This window comes from Erinaceus europaeus, chromosome 12 (assembly GCF_950295315.1).
Source record: "Erinaceus europaeus chromosome 12, mEriEur2.1, whole genome shotgun sequence".
NCBI lineage: Eukaryota > Metazoa > Chordata > Mammalia > Eulipotyphla > Erinaceidae > Erinaceus > Erinaceus europaeus.
In genome coordinates this window covers 82,574,123-82,592,605 of record NC_080173.1, presented here as the reverse complement: position 1 = coordinate 82,592,605, position 18,483 = coordinate 82,574,123, and the positions used below count along the sequence as shown (strand labels likewise).

Below are 18,483 nucleotides of genomic sequence, written 5' to 3'. Positions count from 1 at the left end.
TAGTGAAGCAGGGGCCTACCTCAATAAAATAACCTCCAGTTACACCCTTGGAAACCCCAGCACCAAATACCAGGAGTGTTAGGGCCCCAGCAACTCCCATCAGACCCAGCGGGCCCTGAACTACAGATGCTGCAGCCCCAAAGCTGGTCAGGCCAAGAGCAGCAGAGCAGCACCCAGCTTAGCAGGGGTCTGTGGGCAGCTCTCAGCCCCAAGCTCCAGTGCCGTGTCTGGTCACAGTGCCAGATTTTGTGGGCAGTCTGAGCACAGCACCGGCTGGGCATGCCATGATGGGGTGGTGAGGGATGAAACACCTAGATCCGGTGGGATTGCATGGCCCCGTTTCCAGCAATAATTAGTCACTGGGCTGTGACACTTAATAAAATGGGACATGATTTCCCTGGGACCCAAGCCCTGCCAGCGGCTGGGGTGCCCCTGGGAGCAGAGGCAGGGGAGGAGTCCTGCCCAGCACCAAGGACACTCAATCTAGACCTAACCACTCTTCACTCTCCCCTTCACCACAGGCATGTCCAGGGACCCCCACTGACCTAGCTGCTGCTGCTCCTCTGTTGACATTAGTCTGCTCAGACCCCAACCTCCCACCCCAGCCTTGGCTCCACGTTGGGTGAGATCTCCCCAATCCCTACACTGGATGGGAAACACAGAGACACTCTTCTGGGGTGGAGAGGAGCTGGCAGGAGTCCCATGCTGTGCAAATTCTGATCTCCAGGGCTGAGCTACACTGTGGTCCTAAACACCAGAGGACCAGGCAGTGGCACACCTGGTTAAGTGCATGTATTACTATGCACTAGGACTCGGGTTCAAGTCCTGGGTTCCCACCTGCAAAGGGAAGCTCCACACGTGGTAAAGGCTGCAGGTGTGTGTGTGTGTGTCTCTCTCTCTGTGTTCCCTCCCTCTCAATTTCTTTCTGTTCTATCAAATAAATAAATAAAGTTAAAAAAAAAAAAAGCACTGAACACCCTGACAGTCTGCCCATAAGGAGTCCTTTCTTCCTTGTCTAAGGTCCTACTCTGGTGCCTCTGCCCACTCTCCCATATTGCCTTTTCCCAGTCCTCTCTTAACCCCATCTTTAAGGGCCCTGGGATAAAACCAGGTGTTCCCTCCACCCACCCTACCCCCAGACTGCTGCAAGTGACCAGAGCCACAGCCCCTCCCAGTTCCTCCTGGCTGCACCCATCCCCGCCCAAGGACACAGAGACAGCCCTTTGTCCAGGCCTTGCCGGTTTAGAGCCCATTGTTGGCCCTGTGAAGACAGCCTCTGTCTGCCCTGCCCCAGCCGCAGGCACTCGGCAGCCTTGCCTGGGACCCAGGCTGAGCTGGGAGGGGCAAGGGCCATGGCGGCTCAGACCCTGGGGGAGGCATGCTGGCAAGGCAGTGCCACCTCAGTGCCAACCTGGCACTGCCAGCCTCCTAGCCACAAACCTGAGCCTCTAGATACCCCCTTCCTTAGTAAGTCCCCCACCCAGCCCTCCTGCCCTACTTGAGTCTCGGGCCCCGACTGGAAGCTGGTCCCAGCATCTTTGTCTCCTCTCTGCTTCCAAGCTCACCTCCCTGGCACCCCTGCCTTCCCTCCCATGGCCCCCATGGCCCCCATGCCCTTCCAGCTTTCCCACTCCTTCTAACCACCCCACCCTCCAGGCCTTGTTCCACAGGGCTGAGAGGTCCAGATGGGCCAGAGACAACATCGGCCCGCCTTACCATGAGGATGTCTGCTGTGATCGCCCAGTTAGAAAACAGCAGTGTTTCCCCGACAAAGATACAGATCTGCCCAGGAGAAAACAGAATGACCATCGGGCCTCTCCACCTACTACTCTGGGGTTGCCCGGCCCCCACTCCCCTGGGCTTTCACCTCCTGGCAGGCTCACAAGTAACTTGTGGGTCATCTACAGATTTTAAGCCTCTGCCCCCTGGACTGAGCGGGGAAGTGGTGTGTATTGGGGGGAGGGGCAAGGCAGGGGGGGAAAGATTGGAGCCTCATGCTGGGGAGGGAGAGCCTGCATGTCAGCCTGAAGACTGCATCTTCTGTCCTGTTCCAGAGTCGCTCAAGTGCAGTCACATCACACCCCTCACCCCACCCACCTTGCACGCCCCCACCACCACCACTGCACTCACATAGGCCCCCACAATGCTGCTCTTGGCGGCCACAAAGATGAGGCAGATGAAGATGGCGGAGCCCAGCATGCCCACAGCACACACCAGGGGGTCGGCCCGCTGGGTCCGCAGGCGGCACCAGCGCGTGGCTCCTGCCCCTGTGACCACACCCAAGAAGCCCGTAAAGCAGGTGATGGCCCCAAAGATGAGGCTGTGGGGACAAAGATTCGGGCATGTGTCAGAGTGGGCCAGAGCTGGGACCGAGGGGCCGTCACTCCTGTCCAGCGTCCCTCAGACCCCTGTCCCTGAGCTGCCACCGCCCTCCCCCACTGACACCCACACCTCCTGGATCACCTGTCCTTGGCCCCACAGGGTGGGCTGTTGCAGGTCTCTGCCGTTTTCTGCACAACTTGGGCCCGGTGCAGGTAGAGCGGTATCCACATGCCCAGGGCCCCTGTGGCAAAGGACACGGCGGACGTAGCCAGGGAGGAGAAGACGTAACTGCGACTGAGAAGTCAGGGAGAAGACACTGAATGGGGACCAGGACTCCCTGCCCCAGCAGAGTCAGCCCCCAGCAGCCTTTTCTCCTCTAAACCTTCCCTATGGACAGAAGGCTGCAGGAAGAATAACCACTGGTAGCCAGAATGTCACCTGCTAGACTGTGGGCCACAGAGATAACAGGAAATCTGATGGTTTCAGCAACCCTGCTTCCAGCAGGTCCCTCCCGGCACTACTCACTTGCGAATCAAGGCCTTCATGTCTCGAAGCCATGAGGTCCGTGCCTTGAGCTGCCCTCCGAGTTGGTCAGCTAGGCCTCTCTTAGTGACCGGGACCAGGACAAGGATGAGTGTTCCTGTGATCATGCCCAGGATGGGGGACACCTGAAAGAGTCGGGAAGGAGTCGGGCGGTAGCCCAGTGGGTTAAGCACATGTGGCACAAAGCTCAAGGACCAGAGTAAGGACCCCGGTTCAAGCCCCGGGCTCCCCACCTTCAGGGGAGTCGCTTCACAAGTGGTGAAACAGGTCTGCAGGTGTCTGTCTTTCTCTCCCCCTCTCTGTCTTATCCTCCTCTCTCCATTTCTCTCTGTCCTATCTAACAACGACAACATAAATAACAACAACAATAATAATTACAACAACAATAAAAAACAAGGGCAACAAAAGGGAAAATAAATAAATAAATAAATAAATATGAGTGGGGAGCACCGAGCTAGGACATCTACACCCAAACTGACTTTGTCTCTGCTAAAGCAGGACAGGTGCACAAACTCTAGAGTCTGCCCAGCCCTCCTGACCAGGCTGCCAGCCAAAGCCACTGGGAATGAGGTCAGAAAAGGACTTAGGGGGAGTCAGTGGGTAGCACAGCGGGTTAAGCGCAGGTGGCACAAAGTGCAAGGACCAATAAGGATCCCGGTTTGAGTCCCTGGCTCCCCACCTGCAGGGGGGGAGTCATTTCACAGGCGGTGAAGCAGGTCTGCAGGTGTCTATCTTTCTCTCCCACTCTCTGTCTTACCCTCCTCTCCCCATTTCTCTCTGTCCTATCCAACAAAGATGACATCAATAACAATAATAATAACTACAACAACAATGAAAAAAACAAGGGCAACAAAAGAAAAAATTTTAAAAACTTCAAGAAGAAAAAAAAAGAAAAGAAAGAAAGAAAAGGACTTAGGGGCTCAAATGGAGTATCCAGATCAATGGCAGTCTGGGAATCGAGTGTTAAGGAGGAAGGAAAGAAGATGGGTGGAGAAGAGAGAGAGGTGGGGGAATGGACAGATGGGGGAAGGAAAATGAATGGTTGAATGGATTAACTGGCTGATAGATGATGCATGGAAGAAAGGAAGACAGGAAGATGGATAGATGTATGGAGTGATGACCGAAGGAGAAAGTTCCTGTGAGTAGGGAGCCAGATATAGGATTGTCCCATCCCCCTGGGGCTGATAAAGTGTCGCAGGCTGATTCCTAATTCTGGAGGGCACTGGAAAGGGACTGGCTGTCATGAGGCTTTCAGCAAGTGATCAGTTAGGTTATCATGTGGAAGGGGCCCTGTGAGCCCCAGAAGAAGTTCAAGGACCCCCTGAGTCTTCCCTCTGGCCAGTCTAACATCAGCAACGGAATCCTCAAGGCACCAGGCCTCTCTGTCTCTCCTGGTGGGAGGGGCACTTTGACAGCCTGGCTTGCAAGGCACCACCCCCTCCACCAGCTCATGAGAACAGAGAAATCTGTCCCCCACCGCCAACAGGACCAGAAGCTCACAGGCTAGGGAGTTCCTCTCAGTGTCCCCCATCATACCACCACCACTACCCCCCATCAAGAAATTCCACGGAGGCTGCTTCCTTCCTGCTTTTGAGGAAAAAACACTTTGTCTTAAGCTTCCGCTCCTCTGTGAGACTGGGGATCTCTGTTTCCTCTGATTGCACTGTCTGGGGCCTCAATAGACTTGCCCCGAATCCTCCCTCAGAGCAGGAAGTGACCCCAGACCAGGGCCCCCTCCACACACAGAGGACTTTCCTCAGCCTCACCCACTCAAGCACAGGCCAGCACTCGCGGCAGGAAGCATTATGGGAGCAGTGGAATTTCCTGACATGGTAGGAGAGTCCTTCATCCTCAGAGACTGGGGGGGGCTCTGGGAGAGACTGAGATGGGCTCTCTTCATACTTGGGTCCCCAACACCTCAATGTGGGTTAATCTAGAAGATCCCAAGTCCTCAAGGAAAGGGATTTGGAAGCTGAGGCCTGTGTCCTAGTCTGGGCTCTGGGTGACCCAACCTCTGGGCAAGTCTGGGGGTGTCCTTACCCGCAAGGCCCAGTGCCAGTCTCCAGCTGCCTGCTTCACGCTGGAGCCGGTGATGTAGCCCAGGCCACTGCAGACAAGATGGGCACAGTCAGGCAGGAAAGGGCTGCTCCCACCCGTGCCCACCACCCAGCCAGTGGGCAGGGGAGCAAGTCCAGGTTTTTCTCCCTGGCCTGACCGCTCATGAGTTTAAGCCAAGGAGTGGTGAACCTCAAGGACAAAAGTGACTGCAAACACCAGCCACTTAGAGGGCTCACCTGCCCAGCGGGATGGCAAAGTAGAAGACAGAGAGCATGAGGGTGCGCGTGTTCTTGGTGAAGAGGTCGCCGATGATGGTGGGCGCGATGGTGGAGTAGCTGGCCTCGCCGATGCCCACTAGCCCCCGAGACAGGACCAGCAGCCAGAAGTGCTGTGAGGGACGGAGGAGTGGGGTCTGCTGGGGAACCATCCTGTCCTTCTCTGGGCTCAGCTGTGCTCCCCACTGCCACAGGGCCCTGGGAGCCGGTGGAAGAGGCTGGAGCCTAACGGGTCTGGCTGGCCCAGGGCTGGGCTGGGCTGGGATTCTTATAGGTGGAGAGCTGTAGGTATGGTTCAGTGCACAGGGGATATAAACTACGACTCTGTCACCTGCCCCATCACCTCCTTCCTGGGTTCTCGATGCACCTTGGGAGACTCACGTGACACCCGTGGCCCCTCCCCAGCTTTGTGTTCTACCCAGGCAGGGCGGCTCAGCTGACCCAGATAGCACTGAGGACCCACTGTATGTGGGGAGCGGGCAGGACAACCCAATGGGTTCAGTGCCCTTTCTCCCTGTACAAATCAAAGGCACAGCCCAGCTGAGCTGGGAAGGGTGGAGTCCTGTCTGCTGCCAGTGGGCCTGCCCCTTTGATGTGGACCCAGCCCCTTCATCCCCTCAGCTGCCCAGGGCCTGAAAACCCAGCCTGGTCATCTTACTCTGGCCCCACCCTGACCACCCATCCGGCCAGCATCGCCCACTTCTAGCCCTACTGCAACAATTCCTGTACAATTTCCGCTGCCCATCTCTATCCTGGCGCTCTCTCTCTCTCTCTCTCTCCCACTGCTGCCATCTATCCCTCTCTGCACTTCTCATTTCTGCAGCTAGTCTACTCTCTTACTCTTGCCATGCCTAATTTTTGTTTAGAGGCTTATTTATCCATCAGCACAAAAGAGAGGAGAGAGAAACAGCACGAGTGTGGCACAGGCAACATTGGGGAGCAAACTCGGGACCTCGTGCTTCCAAGTCCCACACTCCAGCCACTTACCATCCTCCCTGCCCCCCAGGGTTTTCCCCTAGCTCCCGCTCTCTGCTCTGCTTCTCTTCCTAGGAATCATTTACTCACAGCCTTTATCTCTATTTCTGTTGAACTGTTTGCTTTTCTTGTATTGGTTTATATTGGCTTTTTTATGTATCTTGGATATTGGTCATTTATTATATATGTCATAAAATGTCTTCTGTCATTGTTCCTTCTACTTCACCGTGCAGATAGATTACTTTGTTTTGTTTAACTTGAAGCTGTCTGTTGATTTTCCGTTAACAGCTTCTACATTTCCTATCTGGCTCGAGAAGGCCTACTCTACCCCAAAATTATTAAAATAGCCTTTGACTGTTTGGACTTGTTGTCTTTCAGAAAGAGAGGATGAACAGAAGAGGGGCCAGGCAGTAGTGCACCTGGTTAAGCTCACACTTTACAGAGCACACGGATGCAGGTTCTAGCCTCCAGACCCCGCCTGCAGGGGGAAAGCTTCACAGGTAGTGAAGCAGGGCTGCAGGTGCCTCTGTCTCTCTCCCTCTCTATCTCCTCCTCCCCTCTCAATTACTCTCTGTCTCTATCCAATAATAAAATTTTTAAAGTACATTAAATATAAATAAAAATTTAAAAAGAATATTAGAGAGAGAGAAAGAATGCAAGAGATTCCTGCAACCATTTCCTCAGTGTCAGAGCAGCACATCAGACTTCTCTGCCAGGGAGGTGCTGCCACATCCTCTCTTCCCCTGGGAACATGCGATTTGTGCATTTATGTGACTCCGTCTCTCCCTGTGCTGGCACTTAAGTGTACTATGAACAGTGCTCAGTGTCCTCTGTGAACTTTTACTAAGTGAGCATGGAAAGGATTGTCCTCTACTTACTATTTTTCTTCTTTCTTGTCTGCTAAAAAAAAGCCCACTTACACTGGATAACAGATCTAATCTATTCCTTCACACCTCTCTTCTCTCAGTCTTTCTCCCTATCCCTCTCCCTCTCCCTCTCTCTCTGAGACAGAGAGGTAGAAAGGCAGAAAGAGAGAGTGAAAGAGATAGGCTGGGGAGACAGCAAAGAGACTCTCATGCCTGAGGCTCCAAAGTCCCTGGTTCAATCCCCAGCACCACCATAAGCCAGAGCTGAGCAGTGCTCTGGTAGCTCTCTCAGTGTCTCTCTTTCATTAGAAATAAGGGGAGTCGGGCTGTAGCGCAGCGGGTTAAGCGCAGGTGGCGCAAAGCACAAGGACCGGCATAAGGATCCCGGTTCGAACCCCGGCTCCCCACCTGCAGGGGAGTCGCTTCACAGGCGGTGAAGCAGGTCTGCAGGTGTCTGTCTTTCTCTCCCCCTCTCTGTCTTCCCCTCCTCTCTCCATTTCTCTCTGTCCTATCCAACAACGACTACAACAATAAAACAACAAGGGCAACAAAAGGGAATAAATAAATAAAATAAATATTAAAAAAAAAAGAAATAAGAACGTAAAATATTTTTTAAAAAAATAGGGAGTTGGGGGAGTCGGGCTGTAGCGCAGCGGGTTAAGCGCAGGTGGCGCAAAGCACAAGGACCGGCATAAGGATCCCAGTTCAAACCCCGGCTCCCCACCTGCAGGGGAGTCGCTTCACAGGTGGTGAAGCAGGTCTGCAGGTGTCTGTCTTTCTCTACTCCTCTCTGTCTTCCCCTCCTCTCTCCATTTCTCTCTGTCCTATCCAGCAACAACAACAATAATAACTACAACAATAAAACAACAAGGGCAGCAAAAGGGAATAAATAAATAAAATAAATATTAAAAAAAATAGGGAGTTGGGCGGTAGCACAGTGGGTTAAGCACATGTGGGGCAAAGCGCAAGGACTGGTTAGGATCCCGGTTCAAGCCCCCGGCTCCCCACCTGCAGGGGAGTCACTTCACAGGCAGTGAAGCAGGTCTGCAGGTGTCTCTCTGTCTCTCTTCCTCTCTATCTCCCCCTTCTCTCTCAATTTCTCTCTGTCTCTATCCAATAACAAAAAAACAAAAAAAAAATTTTAAATATTTTTTAAAAAAAAGAAAGAGAAAAATTCTATGTATAATAAAAAAAAAAAATGTGAGACCACAGCACTGAAGTTTCCTTCACAAGACAAAGCAGTGCACGAGCCAGCTGATAGTGCCTTCATTTCTCTGCAGTCAAGAACCTTATTACATTCTGAATATGCCCCATTTTATGCAGGCATTCCCCCGCCACCCCCCACCCCCATCACCATCATTTAGATTGCTTCCCTTCTGCTCCTAGCACAAGACTGGTGCGAGTGTGTCACATGTGCATGTTACTTTAGGTCCACAGTATGAAATCTCTCTCTCTCTCTCTCTCTCTCTCTCTCATCTAGACCTGGAAAGCAGAAGTCTGGACTGTGGGCTATACACGATGAAGATTCTACAAAGCCCTGCTCTTTTGCTCTCCAAAGAGGCTCCACCAATTTACACTCCCACCAGCAGCTGTAGTAACACTTGGTACCATCAGCTTTTTTGATTGTTGCCAATGTGATGGGTGAGAAATGGGATCTCATTGTTGTTTTAATTTGCATTTCCCTGATGGCTCCAGAGATGGAATATCATCTCTTTCTATACTTATTGCCCGTCTGGGTATCATCTTCTCCAATTATCCATCACTGTCTTTTGCCCATTTTTCTACTATGGGTTATTTGTCTTTTTCTTGTTCATTTAGCATTCTAGGTTTTCAGAGTTTGTTTTTCACATTACTCCCACCTATCTGAAATTTATTTTGTCGTGTGGCTTTATTTTCAATCCAGATGGATAGTAAGTTCTCCTTTTTTTTTTTTTAATCTAAGCCATTTATTTGAGAGGCAACTTTCATCCCACATTCAATTCCCACAGGAAGGAAGACTTGGTTTGATTGATCTCTGAGCCTGGCCATTGGCTATTTCAATTGGAAAAATCTGTATTGTGCTAACTGATAGGGCAAGTCCCCTCTTGTTATTTTTCTTGGCTATTCTTGGGCAATTTGTCTGCCAAATTACCTCAAGAACCACATTGCTAAGGTCCAGTAAAAAATAAACAACCCAGACTCAGATTGTAAGTGCAATAAATTTATATAGATTAGCCAGGGATGATCTGTTTCTCTTTCTACCTCTGCTCACCTCTCCCTCCCTCTGACCCAGGGATGGTCCCCAAACCTAGTAACATGGTGGCCCTGGGTTCATTAGTCAGTTCTAAAAGCAGCCCCAAAGGTCAGGTAATGATGAGGGAGCCTGGAAGGTCATGGCTCAGAGAGGTCCTAGTGGCTGCTGGTCCATTCTCCACACTTGCCTGTGGCCTGCCAGACATTGCATGATACTTGGGCCTGGAGGTTACCTGGGCCTGATCCTCCTCCTTGAAGCTGCCCTATGAATCAAAGTACTACTCCTCCACAAACTTAAACTGCTCTCTTATCTCAGCCTGATGCAACTTTGCCCTGCCCTTCTTCAGACCCTCTCAGCACTCAGCATGACCCTCAGAGAACTCCCAGACCTTCCAACCTGATGACATTCAAGCTTCTCTGTGACCTAGTGCCCGACTTCCTTTTCAGCTCCCCCTCCTCCTTCTCTCAGCACATTTCACCATTTCTACCATGGCTGCACCTCCCCTGTCCACACTAACTTCACTCAAAGGCCACATCTCCCTAACCTGCCTGCCCAGCTCAAATGCCACCTCCTCTAGGAAAGCCTTCCCCAAGACTCTGGATTTCAAGACACTATTCTCTTCTCAGGAAGAATTCTCAGCACTTGGCACATCTTGAAGGTTCTGAGTGGAGGAACTCCTGACACATCTTCTAGCCCCAGTCTGGGTGTTTCAAGGGCAGTCTGGGTCTCTTCTATACCTTAGACCAATGTTTCCTGAGGGACAGGTCCTGGTCCAGAAGGGCCTCACCTGCTGGGGAATGAAGGAGCTGGAGAACGTGACTGCTGACCAGAAGAAAATGCCACAGCTCAGGATCACTTTCCGGTTGAAGCGGTCACCCAGGTAGCCGAAGATGGGGGCAGCCACCATGAAGCTGCAGATAAACACTGAGCAGAAAGAGGACAGTGTGAGGGGCACAGGATCCCAGTGGCTGTGTCCACCTGTCCACACCACCCCCCAGCTTCAGATCTAAGTTCGACCTGGGCCAGGGGGCTGGGGAAGCAGCCTTGACCAGGGCTGGGCCCAGGAAGGGGAGAAAAACCCTCCAAGTTAGGGTGACCCACCGCTCTGTCCTCTTCAATACTTGTCCACAATTTAGTACAAGGGAGTCCTATGGGTTTGTTTTTTAAATATTTTATTTGTTTACTCATGGAGATAGGAGAGAGGGAGAGAGAGAGAGAGAGAGAGAGAGAAAACCAGACATCACTCTGGTACATATGCTGCCAGGCATTGAACTCAGGACCTCCTGTTGAGAATCCAATGCTTTATCCATTGCACCACCTTTGCACCACCTCTTGGACCATGTGTTTTTTTTTTTGGTTGTTGTTGTTTATTTGTTTTTAAGATAGATTTTATTTATTCATTTATGTTTACCAGGGCACTACTCATCTCTGGCTTGTGATTGGAGATTGAACCTGGGACCTTTGGTGTCTCAGGCATGAACATCTGCATAGCCATTATGCTGTCTCCCCTATCTTGGGGTACCTCTTAAAAGAGTATGTGTTAAATGCTTTCTAAGTGTCAGCAGCTTGTGCTAGGGGTCCATTGCATGGCATCATGTGTATCCCTTTGATCCCCCTCTCAGATGGGGAGAGAATCTCAAAGAGAAGTGACTTGCCCATCACACACATACACACACACACACACACACACACACACACACACACACCTTCCCTGCAGTCGGTGTCCTGGTTTGGCTGATACCCTTGTGTGTTTGATCTCAGAGCCAGTGCTCCTTATACTCTGCCATCCCACTTCCCATGTTATATTTGGGAAAGAGGTTCAGAGAGGAGAAGGAACCTGCCCAAGGTCACACAGCAAAATAAGGCAGAACTGAGCTGGAACCCAGGCATCATACTCTCCAGATCTCAAGGATGACTGCATGGGTGAAGACTCACCCAGGTAGCTGCAGGGACTTTCTGAACATTTGGAAGCACTCTCCTTATTTTTTCTTTCTGATGATAGAATTGCACAGCTCCAGCTTATGGTGGTGTAGGAGATGGAACCCATGATCTCCAAGCCACAGACATGAGATTGATTTTATTTATTCATTGATTTATGAGAGTCTTTTGCATAACCACTAGGCTATCTCCCCAAGCCAGAAATATTGTCATTCTTTCCTTGGATGGTTCATCTTGTCCTTCATTTATTCAACACCATGGACAAAAATCCCTGCTTTCTTAGAGCTTTCATTTCAGTAAGCGGAGTCAATAAAATTAAAAACATAGTATGTCAGATGGTGACAAGTTCCAAGGAGGACAAGGGGGGGAGGGGGAGAGAGACAGGAAATCAGTGAGTGTGACAGAGACAGTGAGAGGGTCAGAGGAAGCGACATTTCAGCAAAGGCCTGGAAGAAGAATCGAACCATGCAGACAGGGAGGCAAAAACATTAAGTATCTGGAGAACCTGGGGCAGGAAGCTGTTGAGTTTACAGGGAACAAAAAGGCCAGAGCATCTGGGGCAGAGGAAGAGAGGAGGAGAGGCCACCAGGCAAGGCCTTGTGGCCACTGTAATAATCATGTCTTGTGTGGGTGAGAGAAGACACTCTGGAGGATACTGAGTGAATTGTCTTTTTTCTTTTTCTTTCTCCCTTTCCTTCTCTCTCTCTCTCTCTTTATCTCTCTTTCTTTCTTTGTCTTTTCTTTCTTTTTTTTTTTTTTTTTGCCACCAGGGTTATTGCTGGGGCTCGGTGCCAGCACTAGGAATCCACTGTTCCTTTAGGCCATTTTTTTTCTTTCTTTCATTTGACAAAACAGAGAGAAACTGAGAGGGGAAAGAGAAAGATAGACACCTAAAGACCTGCTTCACCATTCATGAAGTGACCCCTGCAGCTAGGGAGCAGGGGCTCGAACCCAGGTCCTTCAGCATGGTGATATGTGTGCTTAATTGGGTGTGCCACTGCCTGCTCCCCAGAATGTTGAGTGATAAGACCTGTCTCTCTCTTCCTTCCTTTCAATAATTTTTTTTTCTTTTTAAAATATTTATATTTTTTTGATAGGGCAGAGAGAAACTGAGAAGAGAAAGGGAGATAGAGGGGGAAAGGAAGAGAGACATCTGCAGTTGTTGCTTCACCACTTATGAAGCACCCCCCCATCTCCCTGTAGCTGGGGACTGGTGGCTTGAACCTGGGTCCTTGTGTGTGGTAATGTGTGCACTCAACTGGGTGTGCCACTGCCTGGCCCCAAGACCTGGTTTTCTTTGTCCAGGACAAGAGTGATGGATTTGGAGGGCTCCATGGGGATACCACGGCCAATGGTGGGAGGGGCCTCGGAGATCCCAGGTGGGGTGAAGGGACCCACCAAGACAGCAAGCATCACACCACAAAGCAGCCCCCACACCTCCCCCTGGAACACAGTCCCACAGCTGACAGGCAGATGGCCAGACAAAGGCTGGGGTGGGGCAGACAAGGTGACCAGTTGGCTGGCCTCTGACCACCAGGCTGAATGTTCACATGGCCTCAGCTGTTTCCCCACAGACCTGGATCTAAGAGAAGGCAGGACTAGGAAAGGAGAGAGTGGGAGAGGGGGAAGGAGGGATGTGGGAGAGTGGGGGTTGGGCTGAAGGAGTGTGACTGTGATAGCAAGTATGTCTGGGTGTGGGGGAACCTGTTAGTAATCTCAGCTCTGTGTGACTAGGGCCTTGGGCAGAATCAGTATAGAGATGACTTAATCTGGGCACCAGAGACATGACCTGGGCTCCAAATTGAGCTCTGTCCCTTCTTAGTTGAATGGCCTTGGGCACCTCACAACCTCTGTGTTTCCATCCAGTGGAGTCCTGGTACCTGTTTAATAACTGGCTTCCCCCAAGAGGGAGGGGAGAGCCCTGGTGTGTGTGTGTGTGTGTGTGTGTGTGTGTGTGTGTGTGTGTGTGTGTGTGTGTGTGTGGCCAGTTCTCGTTATGGAAATTCTCCTCCCATAGCTAATGTCAAGCTACTAAGGTGATGATGTCACTGGTCAGGTCTGGGAAGAACTGTCCAGACCCACAGCATTGTGTGTCTAGTGTTTCTCCCAGACAGATACAACCAGCATAACTCACTTTAAGAATGTAGATGGGAGTCAGACGGTAGCACAACGGGTTAAGCTCACGTGGCACAAAGCCCAAGGACCAGCGTAAGGATTCCAGTTTGAGCCCCCGGCTCCCCACCTGCAGAGGAGTCACTTCACAGGCGGTGAAGTAGGTCTGCAGGTGTCTATCTTTCTCTCCCTCTCTCTATCTTCCCCTCCTCTCTCCATTTCTCTCTGTCCTATCCAACAACAATGACATCAATAACTATAACAACAAAACAACAAGGGCAACAAAAGGAAATAAATAAATAAATAATAATAAAAAAGAACGTAGTTAATAGTAAAATCTAATAAATTAGAGAGTAACAAATTCTGAGTATATATTGCCTTTGTTCTTTGATGGAAGCTGCTCAAGTGTAAATTTACATAATCTCATGTTCAATTGTGGTTAAGTGTCACAACCAGCTTACACAATTCCTGAAAAGGTAACAGTCAACTCTCAGGAGCCCGCCCAGCTCAGCCAGCTTTATCCACCACGGCAACTTCCTCCTCTGTAAAATGAAGATAAAAATAGCAGCTCCCTGTGGCTCTGAGCACTGGCTGAGATAATAATGCTGGTAAGGTGCTCCATGCCACACCCAGGGTGGGCCAGTTTTGGTCAATACTGGGTCCTAGTTTAGAACAGTCAAGGCAGAAATTATTTCCTCGTGCAGAGGAAAAGATTTTTTTTTCCCCTGCTGGGCCTGCCTCTGAGGATCTGGGCAAGAAATCTAAGTCTCCTCTGGATATAAAAACACATTAGGAGAATGTGTTCCCTCTGTGTCTGTGTTAGGTGGGCAGTAGACATAAAGATTCATGGTAGGAGTTTCTCACTGTCAGGCCAGAGGCAGACCTTATTCATGGGGTGCCCAGCTTAGGGGCTAAACTCCTTTTTTTACTTCCAGGGTTATTGCTGATGCTCAGTGCCTGCACTGCTCCTGTTGGCCATTTTTTTTTTCCATTTTAGTGGATAGAACAGTAATTGAGAGAGGAGAGGGAGATAGACAGGGAGAGAGAAAGTTAGACACCTGTAAACCTGCTTCACTGCTCATGAAGCTTCCCCCTGCAGGTGGGGAGCGGGGGCTTAAACCCAGATCCTTGCACGTGTCCTTGAGCTTAGTACTATGTGTGCTTAATGCAGTGTACCACCGCCTGGTCCCCAGGGCTAAACTCCTTTTTAAAATTCCCCCCCCCCTTTTGTTGCTCTTGTTGTTTATTATTGTTGTAATTGTTGTTGTTACTACTGTCATTGTTGTTGGATAGGACAGAGAGAAATTGAGAGAGGAAGGGAAGACAGAGGGGGGAGAGAAAGATAGACACCTGCAGACTTCACCGCCTGTGAAGCAAACCCCCGTAGTTGGGGGGCTAAACTCCTTATTGGAATTTCCAGGATAATGAAGGAAGGCTTCATGGAGGCAGTGATGGATGTTGGGCATTGAAAGATGAATAGGAGTTTGTCATAATGATGATGCTGGACATAGATATTATATACTCATTAAGTCTGTTAAGCAGCACTATACAACGGTCAGGAGGTACTGTGCTCTTGTGTTGGTAATAACTACACTTATCAGTTATGGAGCACCTCCTATAGGCAAGACCCAAGCTTGTGTCATGACATAAGAACCATTTGATTCTCACTGTTAACTCATTTTACAGAGGAGACAAGAAAGGCTGAAGTGAGTGATGTCACACAGCGTGAGCTGGGCCAGAACTTAAAGCCCAGTGTGTCTGACTCCAGAGTGCTAGCTCTAGATTACACCAGAGAATGCACAGCTGGAAAGGGGAAGGTCCCAGCTGATGTCCTCAGGGTCAGAGAAAGTTCAGGGTGTGTGAGGATAGCAACAAAAAAGAAAAGTATTAGAGTAAGCCTGGGAAGATTGATGCTGGAAGCAGCAGCAGGAGACGAGTAGATGAAGTTGAATCAGGCCTTGCCCACCCTGACCCTCTGTTTCTCATCCCCTTGACCCCCACCTCCACACACACAGCCTCATTCCTGCCTCCAGCCTGCAGTTGAACAGGAAGTAAGCCCTTCTGGCCCTTCACACCTGCCTTCAGCCTGCTTTGGGTGGGCAGAGGCATGCAGACCTGTAGGTGGACTTCTGTTGAAGCCAGCACATCCTCTCCCCACCCCCGGCTGCCAGCAGCTGACGGCTGCCCAGTACCTACCAAGTCTGTCCACTTTATAGCTGGAGCCATATCTACATGGCTCCTGCCTGATCCCTGTGCCTTCTTTCTCCTTGGGGACAAGGGACTCAAAGGGAGTGTCGGGGGGATAATTCATCTTAACAGAACCTCCCTCTGCTGTGGCAGACAAGAGAGAAGCCATCTTCTGGCCTTCGTGGATGTCCCAGATCAGCAAAGAGGCCTGAACACAATCTGGATAGGGTCAAGAGAGAAAAAAATGTTCCAGGCACAAGGAACAAAACAAAAGCCAGGACATGTGGATCCTGGGGGTGGGAGGGTGGGCCATAAGAGGCTGGCCAGGCCAGCACGCAGCTCTGCTCTGCAACCCAGACTGGAAGCTTCCCGGGCCCACCACCTCCCAGCCCCTAGGCTTTGTTTGTTGGAGGAGAGTTTTCTGGGCATCCTGGTTGCCCCACCCTGGTTTCAGAGGGGTGGCTTTCCCGGCAGTTCCCTGCACGAGGGCATCCTGTGGTCGGGTGTGGGGAACCCCTCACTCAGCTCACGTGTGTGCTGAGCCCACAGGCTGGGACAATGGAGCTGCAGGCTGGGAGCCAGAGCGCTGAGGGGGCAGGGCACTGAGGTCAGGTGGGAGGAGCCAGAGCCCCAGAGTGGGGAGGCGCCTTACTCACAGGCTGGCAGGAACTCACTTGAAGACCCCAGGCTGGAGGCCTTCTCCCTGTGGCCCACACAGGGAGGGACCAGGACCCAGAAGTTCAGGGGACCTTGCTGAGCACAGAGACAATCTTGGAGCAGCAGCAGGCAGGGGCTAAGGGGAAGGGGACCCCTGGGCCCCCACACTGTGGTTCCCAAGCCCACATGCAGCCCCCACCTTGGCCTGGGCTGAACCAGGGCTATTTTTGCAAATTCCCAATGTGGCCGACCTGTCATTTGGAGAAGACTTGCCATGCCCCACATCCTGTGGGGAGAGAGGGTACTCAAGCCAGTGAGGGGTGAGCAGAAAGCAGGCCCTGCCTAAGTACCCTCCCTGCCCACAGGATGTGGAAGGCAACACAGGCCAGCCAGGAACATGGGAATGATCCCAGTTGGGTCAGGAAGCCCACCAGGCTCAGCTTTCCTGCAAGAAGAAGAACCTCTCCTTCATTACCTCCCTCCCCATATACACCTTGGAATGGCCCCTCAGGTTTCAGGGGGACAGATTCTTAGGCTTCCCTTTGCAAGAGGCTGCCTAGGGGTTGCCTTCAGAACCTGAGTCTTAGCCAAAGTCTTTGCTGGGTTGGTCAAAGCAGGAAGAGAGGGAGGCCAGGAGACTCTGGCCCAAAACAGAGGCACTGTCTGGTTTCAGTCTGAGCTGGCTCTTCCGCTACCCCAACTCCCCACTCCCCACCCTCCACCCCCAACCCTATGAGCCGTCCAGTCTCCTCTGCCACTCATCCTGATATACTCATCTTTTAGAGACTTGTCCTGCTCAGAAAACTACTCTGACTCCCCAGTGGCCCCAGACAAAATCAGGTGGCTTCCACAACTGGGCCTGCCCACTATCTAGTCTCAGGTCCCTCTGTTCTCCCCACACTCACAACCTCCACTCTTGCTCTCCCGTAGCCCTAAGCTGCATGGACGCTGATTTCCTCAACTCTTCTAATCTGCTTGTTTTATCTTCAGCTGGATCTAATAAAATTAATATCCACTGAGTGTCCGGGTTATCTTTCTGAAACCTAATCAATAAGTGAATTTGTAAAGAAAAAAAAAACTAGTATTTTCGGCATAGTATACTACACTGGTAGTAGACTTGTCAATCATCTTCGCACTATTTATAACATATGTTTTAAATGTTTATTTCAGTAGCTTACTGTATATTGTATCACAGTAAAGAATAGAGAAAATAATTTTACTGTAAAGTATACAATAAAAAAAGGAATACCACCAGAAAAAAATGCCAAGCAGCCTGGAGGCAAAGCTTAAAATCTTGAAATCTGGGGTTTTCTCTTAGCTCTGGATGGAAGCTGAATCACCTATGTGACACTAGAACCTGAACTGCCTAATCTATAGAGCCTGTGGCCACTCCCCCCCCACCCCCCCACAGAACCAGGAGGATAGCTTAGTGGTGTAGCACAGGACTTGCCAGCTTCAGGTCTGAGAACCCAGGCTTGGTTCTTGGCACCACATATGCCAGACATGAGCTGTGTTCTATTTTCTCTCTCAAAAAAAAAAAAAGAAAGAAAGAAAAAGAAAAAAGGGAAAGAAAGAAATAAAAATTAAAAAGTAGGAGCTGGGGAGATAACTGTGGTTATACAAGGGATTTTAATACCTGAGACTCTGAGGTCCCAGGCCCTCAATATCACCATAAGCCAGAACTGAGCAGTACTCCGGTTAAAAATTTATTAAAAAATTTTTTTTTTTTTAAAGAAACCCTTGGGCCCAGAAACTGGGCCAGACTGGTAATGCTCTGATGAATCTGGGTGGTGGTGATACAGAGATCTCTTGTACTACTCTCGCTCTACTTCCTATGTGTGTTTAATTTTTTTTTATCATTATCCAAAAAATATTTACATTAAAAATACTGTAACAAGCTTCTAAGAGACACACTTGATCCCCAAATACTGAGCATTTCTTGGCTTCAATATCAGCTCCCGCTCCAGTTTTCTGAGTAAATTCTTTGCTTCTGGCACCTGGAAATTTCCCTAAGAGCTTTAGCGTTCAAGCTCAGCTATATAATTTAAAATATTTACCTGGCATATTTTATCTAGCTTAACAGGGAGAGGAAGGATTCTCATATCTACTCAATAGGACAAACAGACCAAAAGTCCTTTCTCCTGACAACTAAGTCACTGTACAAAACCCCAGCACAACCTCCCCTCAGCCCCACCCCACCCCACCTGCACCACCGGCCACTGGGCAGAGCTAGGTACTCACTTGCTGCCTCTCCCTGAGCTCCCGAGGACCACTGTGTACCTGGGTGGAGGGTGGACATGCTTTCTGTCCCCATCAA

General features: G+C 50.4%; 1 protein-coding gene across 5 annotated transcripts in view; it reads right to left on the bottom strand.

Moving 5' to 3' along the window:
• The window catches only part of SPNS2 (SPNS lysolipid transporter 2, sphingosine-1-phosphate), a 41,410-nt gene that overhangs the window by 3,575 nt on the left and 19,352 nt on the right, over positions 1-18,483 (bottom strand). For 3 of the 5 annotated variants that reach the window (XM_007523077.3, XM_060204187.1, XM_060204188.1), the window contains 7 exons: positions 10,060-10,196; positions 5,160-5,311; positions 4,906-4,972; positions 2,848-2,990; positions 2,464-2,616; positions 2,131-2,320; positions 1,717-1,782 (listed from right to left, as the gene is read on the bottom strand). In XM_007523077.3, the coding sequence (XP_007523139.2) occupies positions 1,717-1,782; positions 2,131-2,320; positions 2,464-2,616; positions 2,848-2,990; positions 4,906-4,972; positions 5,160-5,311; positions 10,060-10,196 (908 nt within the window). Of the gene's footprint in view, positions 1-1,716; positions 1,783-2,130; positions 2,321-2,463; positions 2,617-2,847; positions 2,991-4,905; positions 4,973-5,159; positions 5,312-10,059; positions 10,197-15,518; positions 15,729-18,483 lie in introns of all 5 variants that reach the window. The other 2 variants (XM_060204189.1, XM_060204186.1) reach the window with 1 other exon arrangement.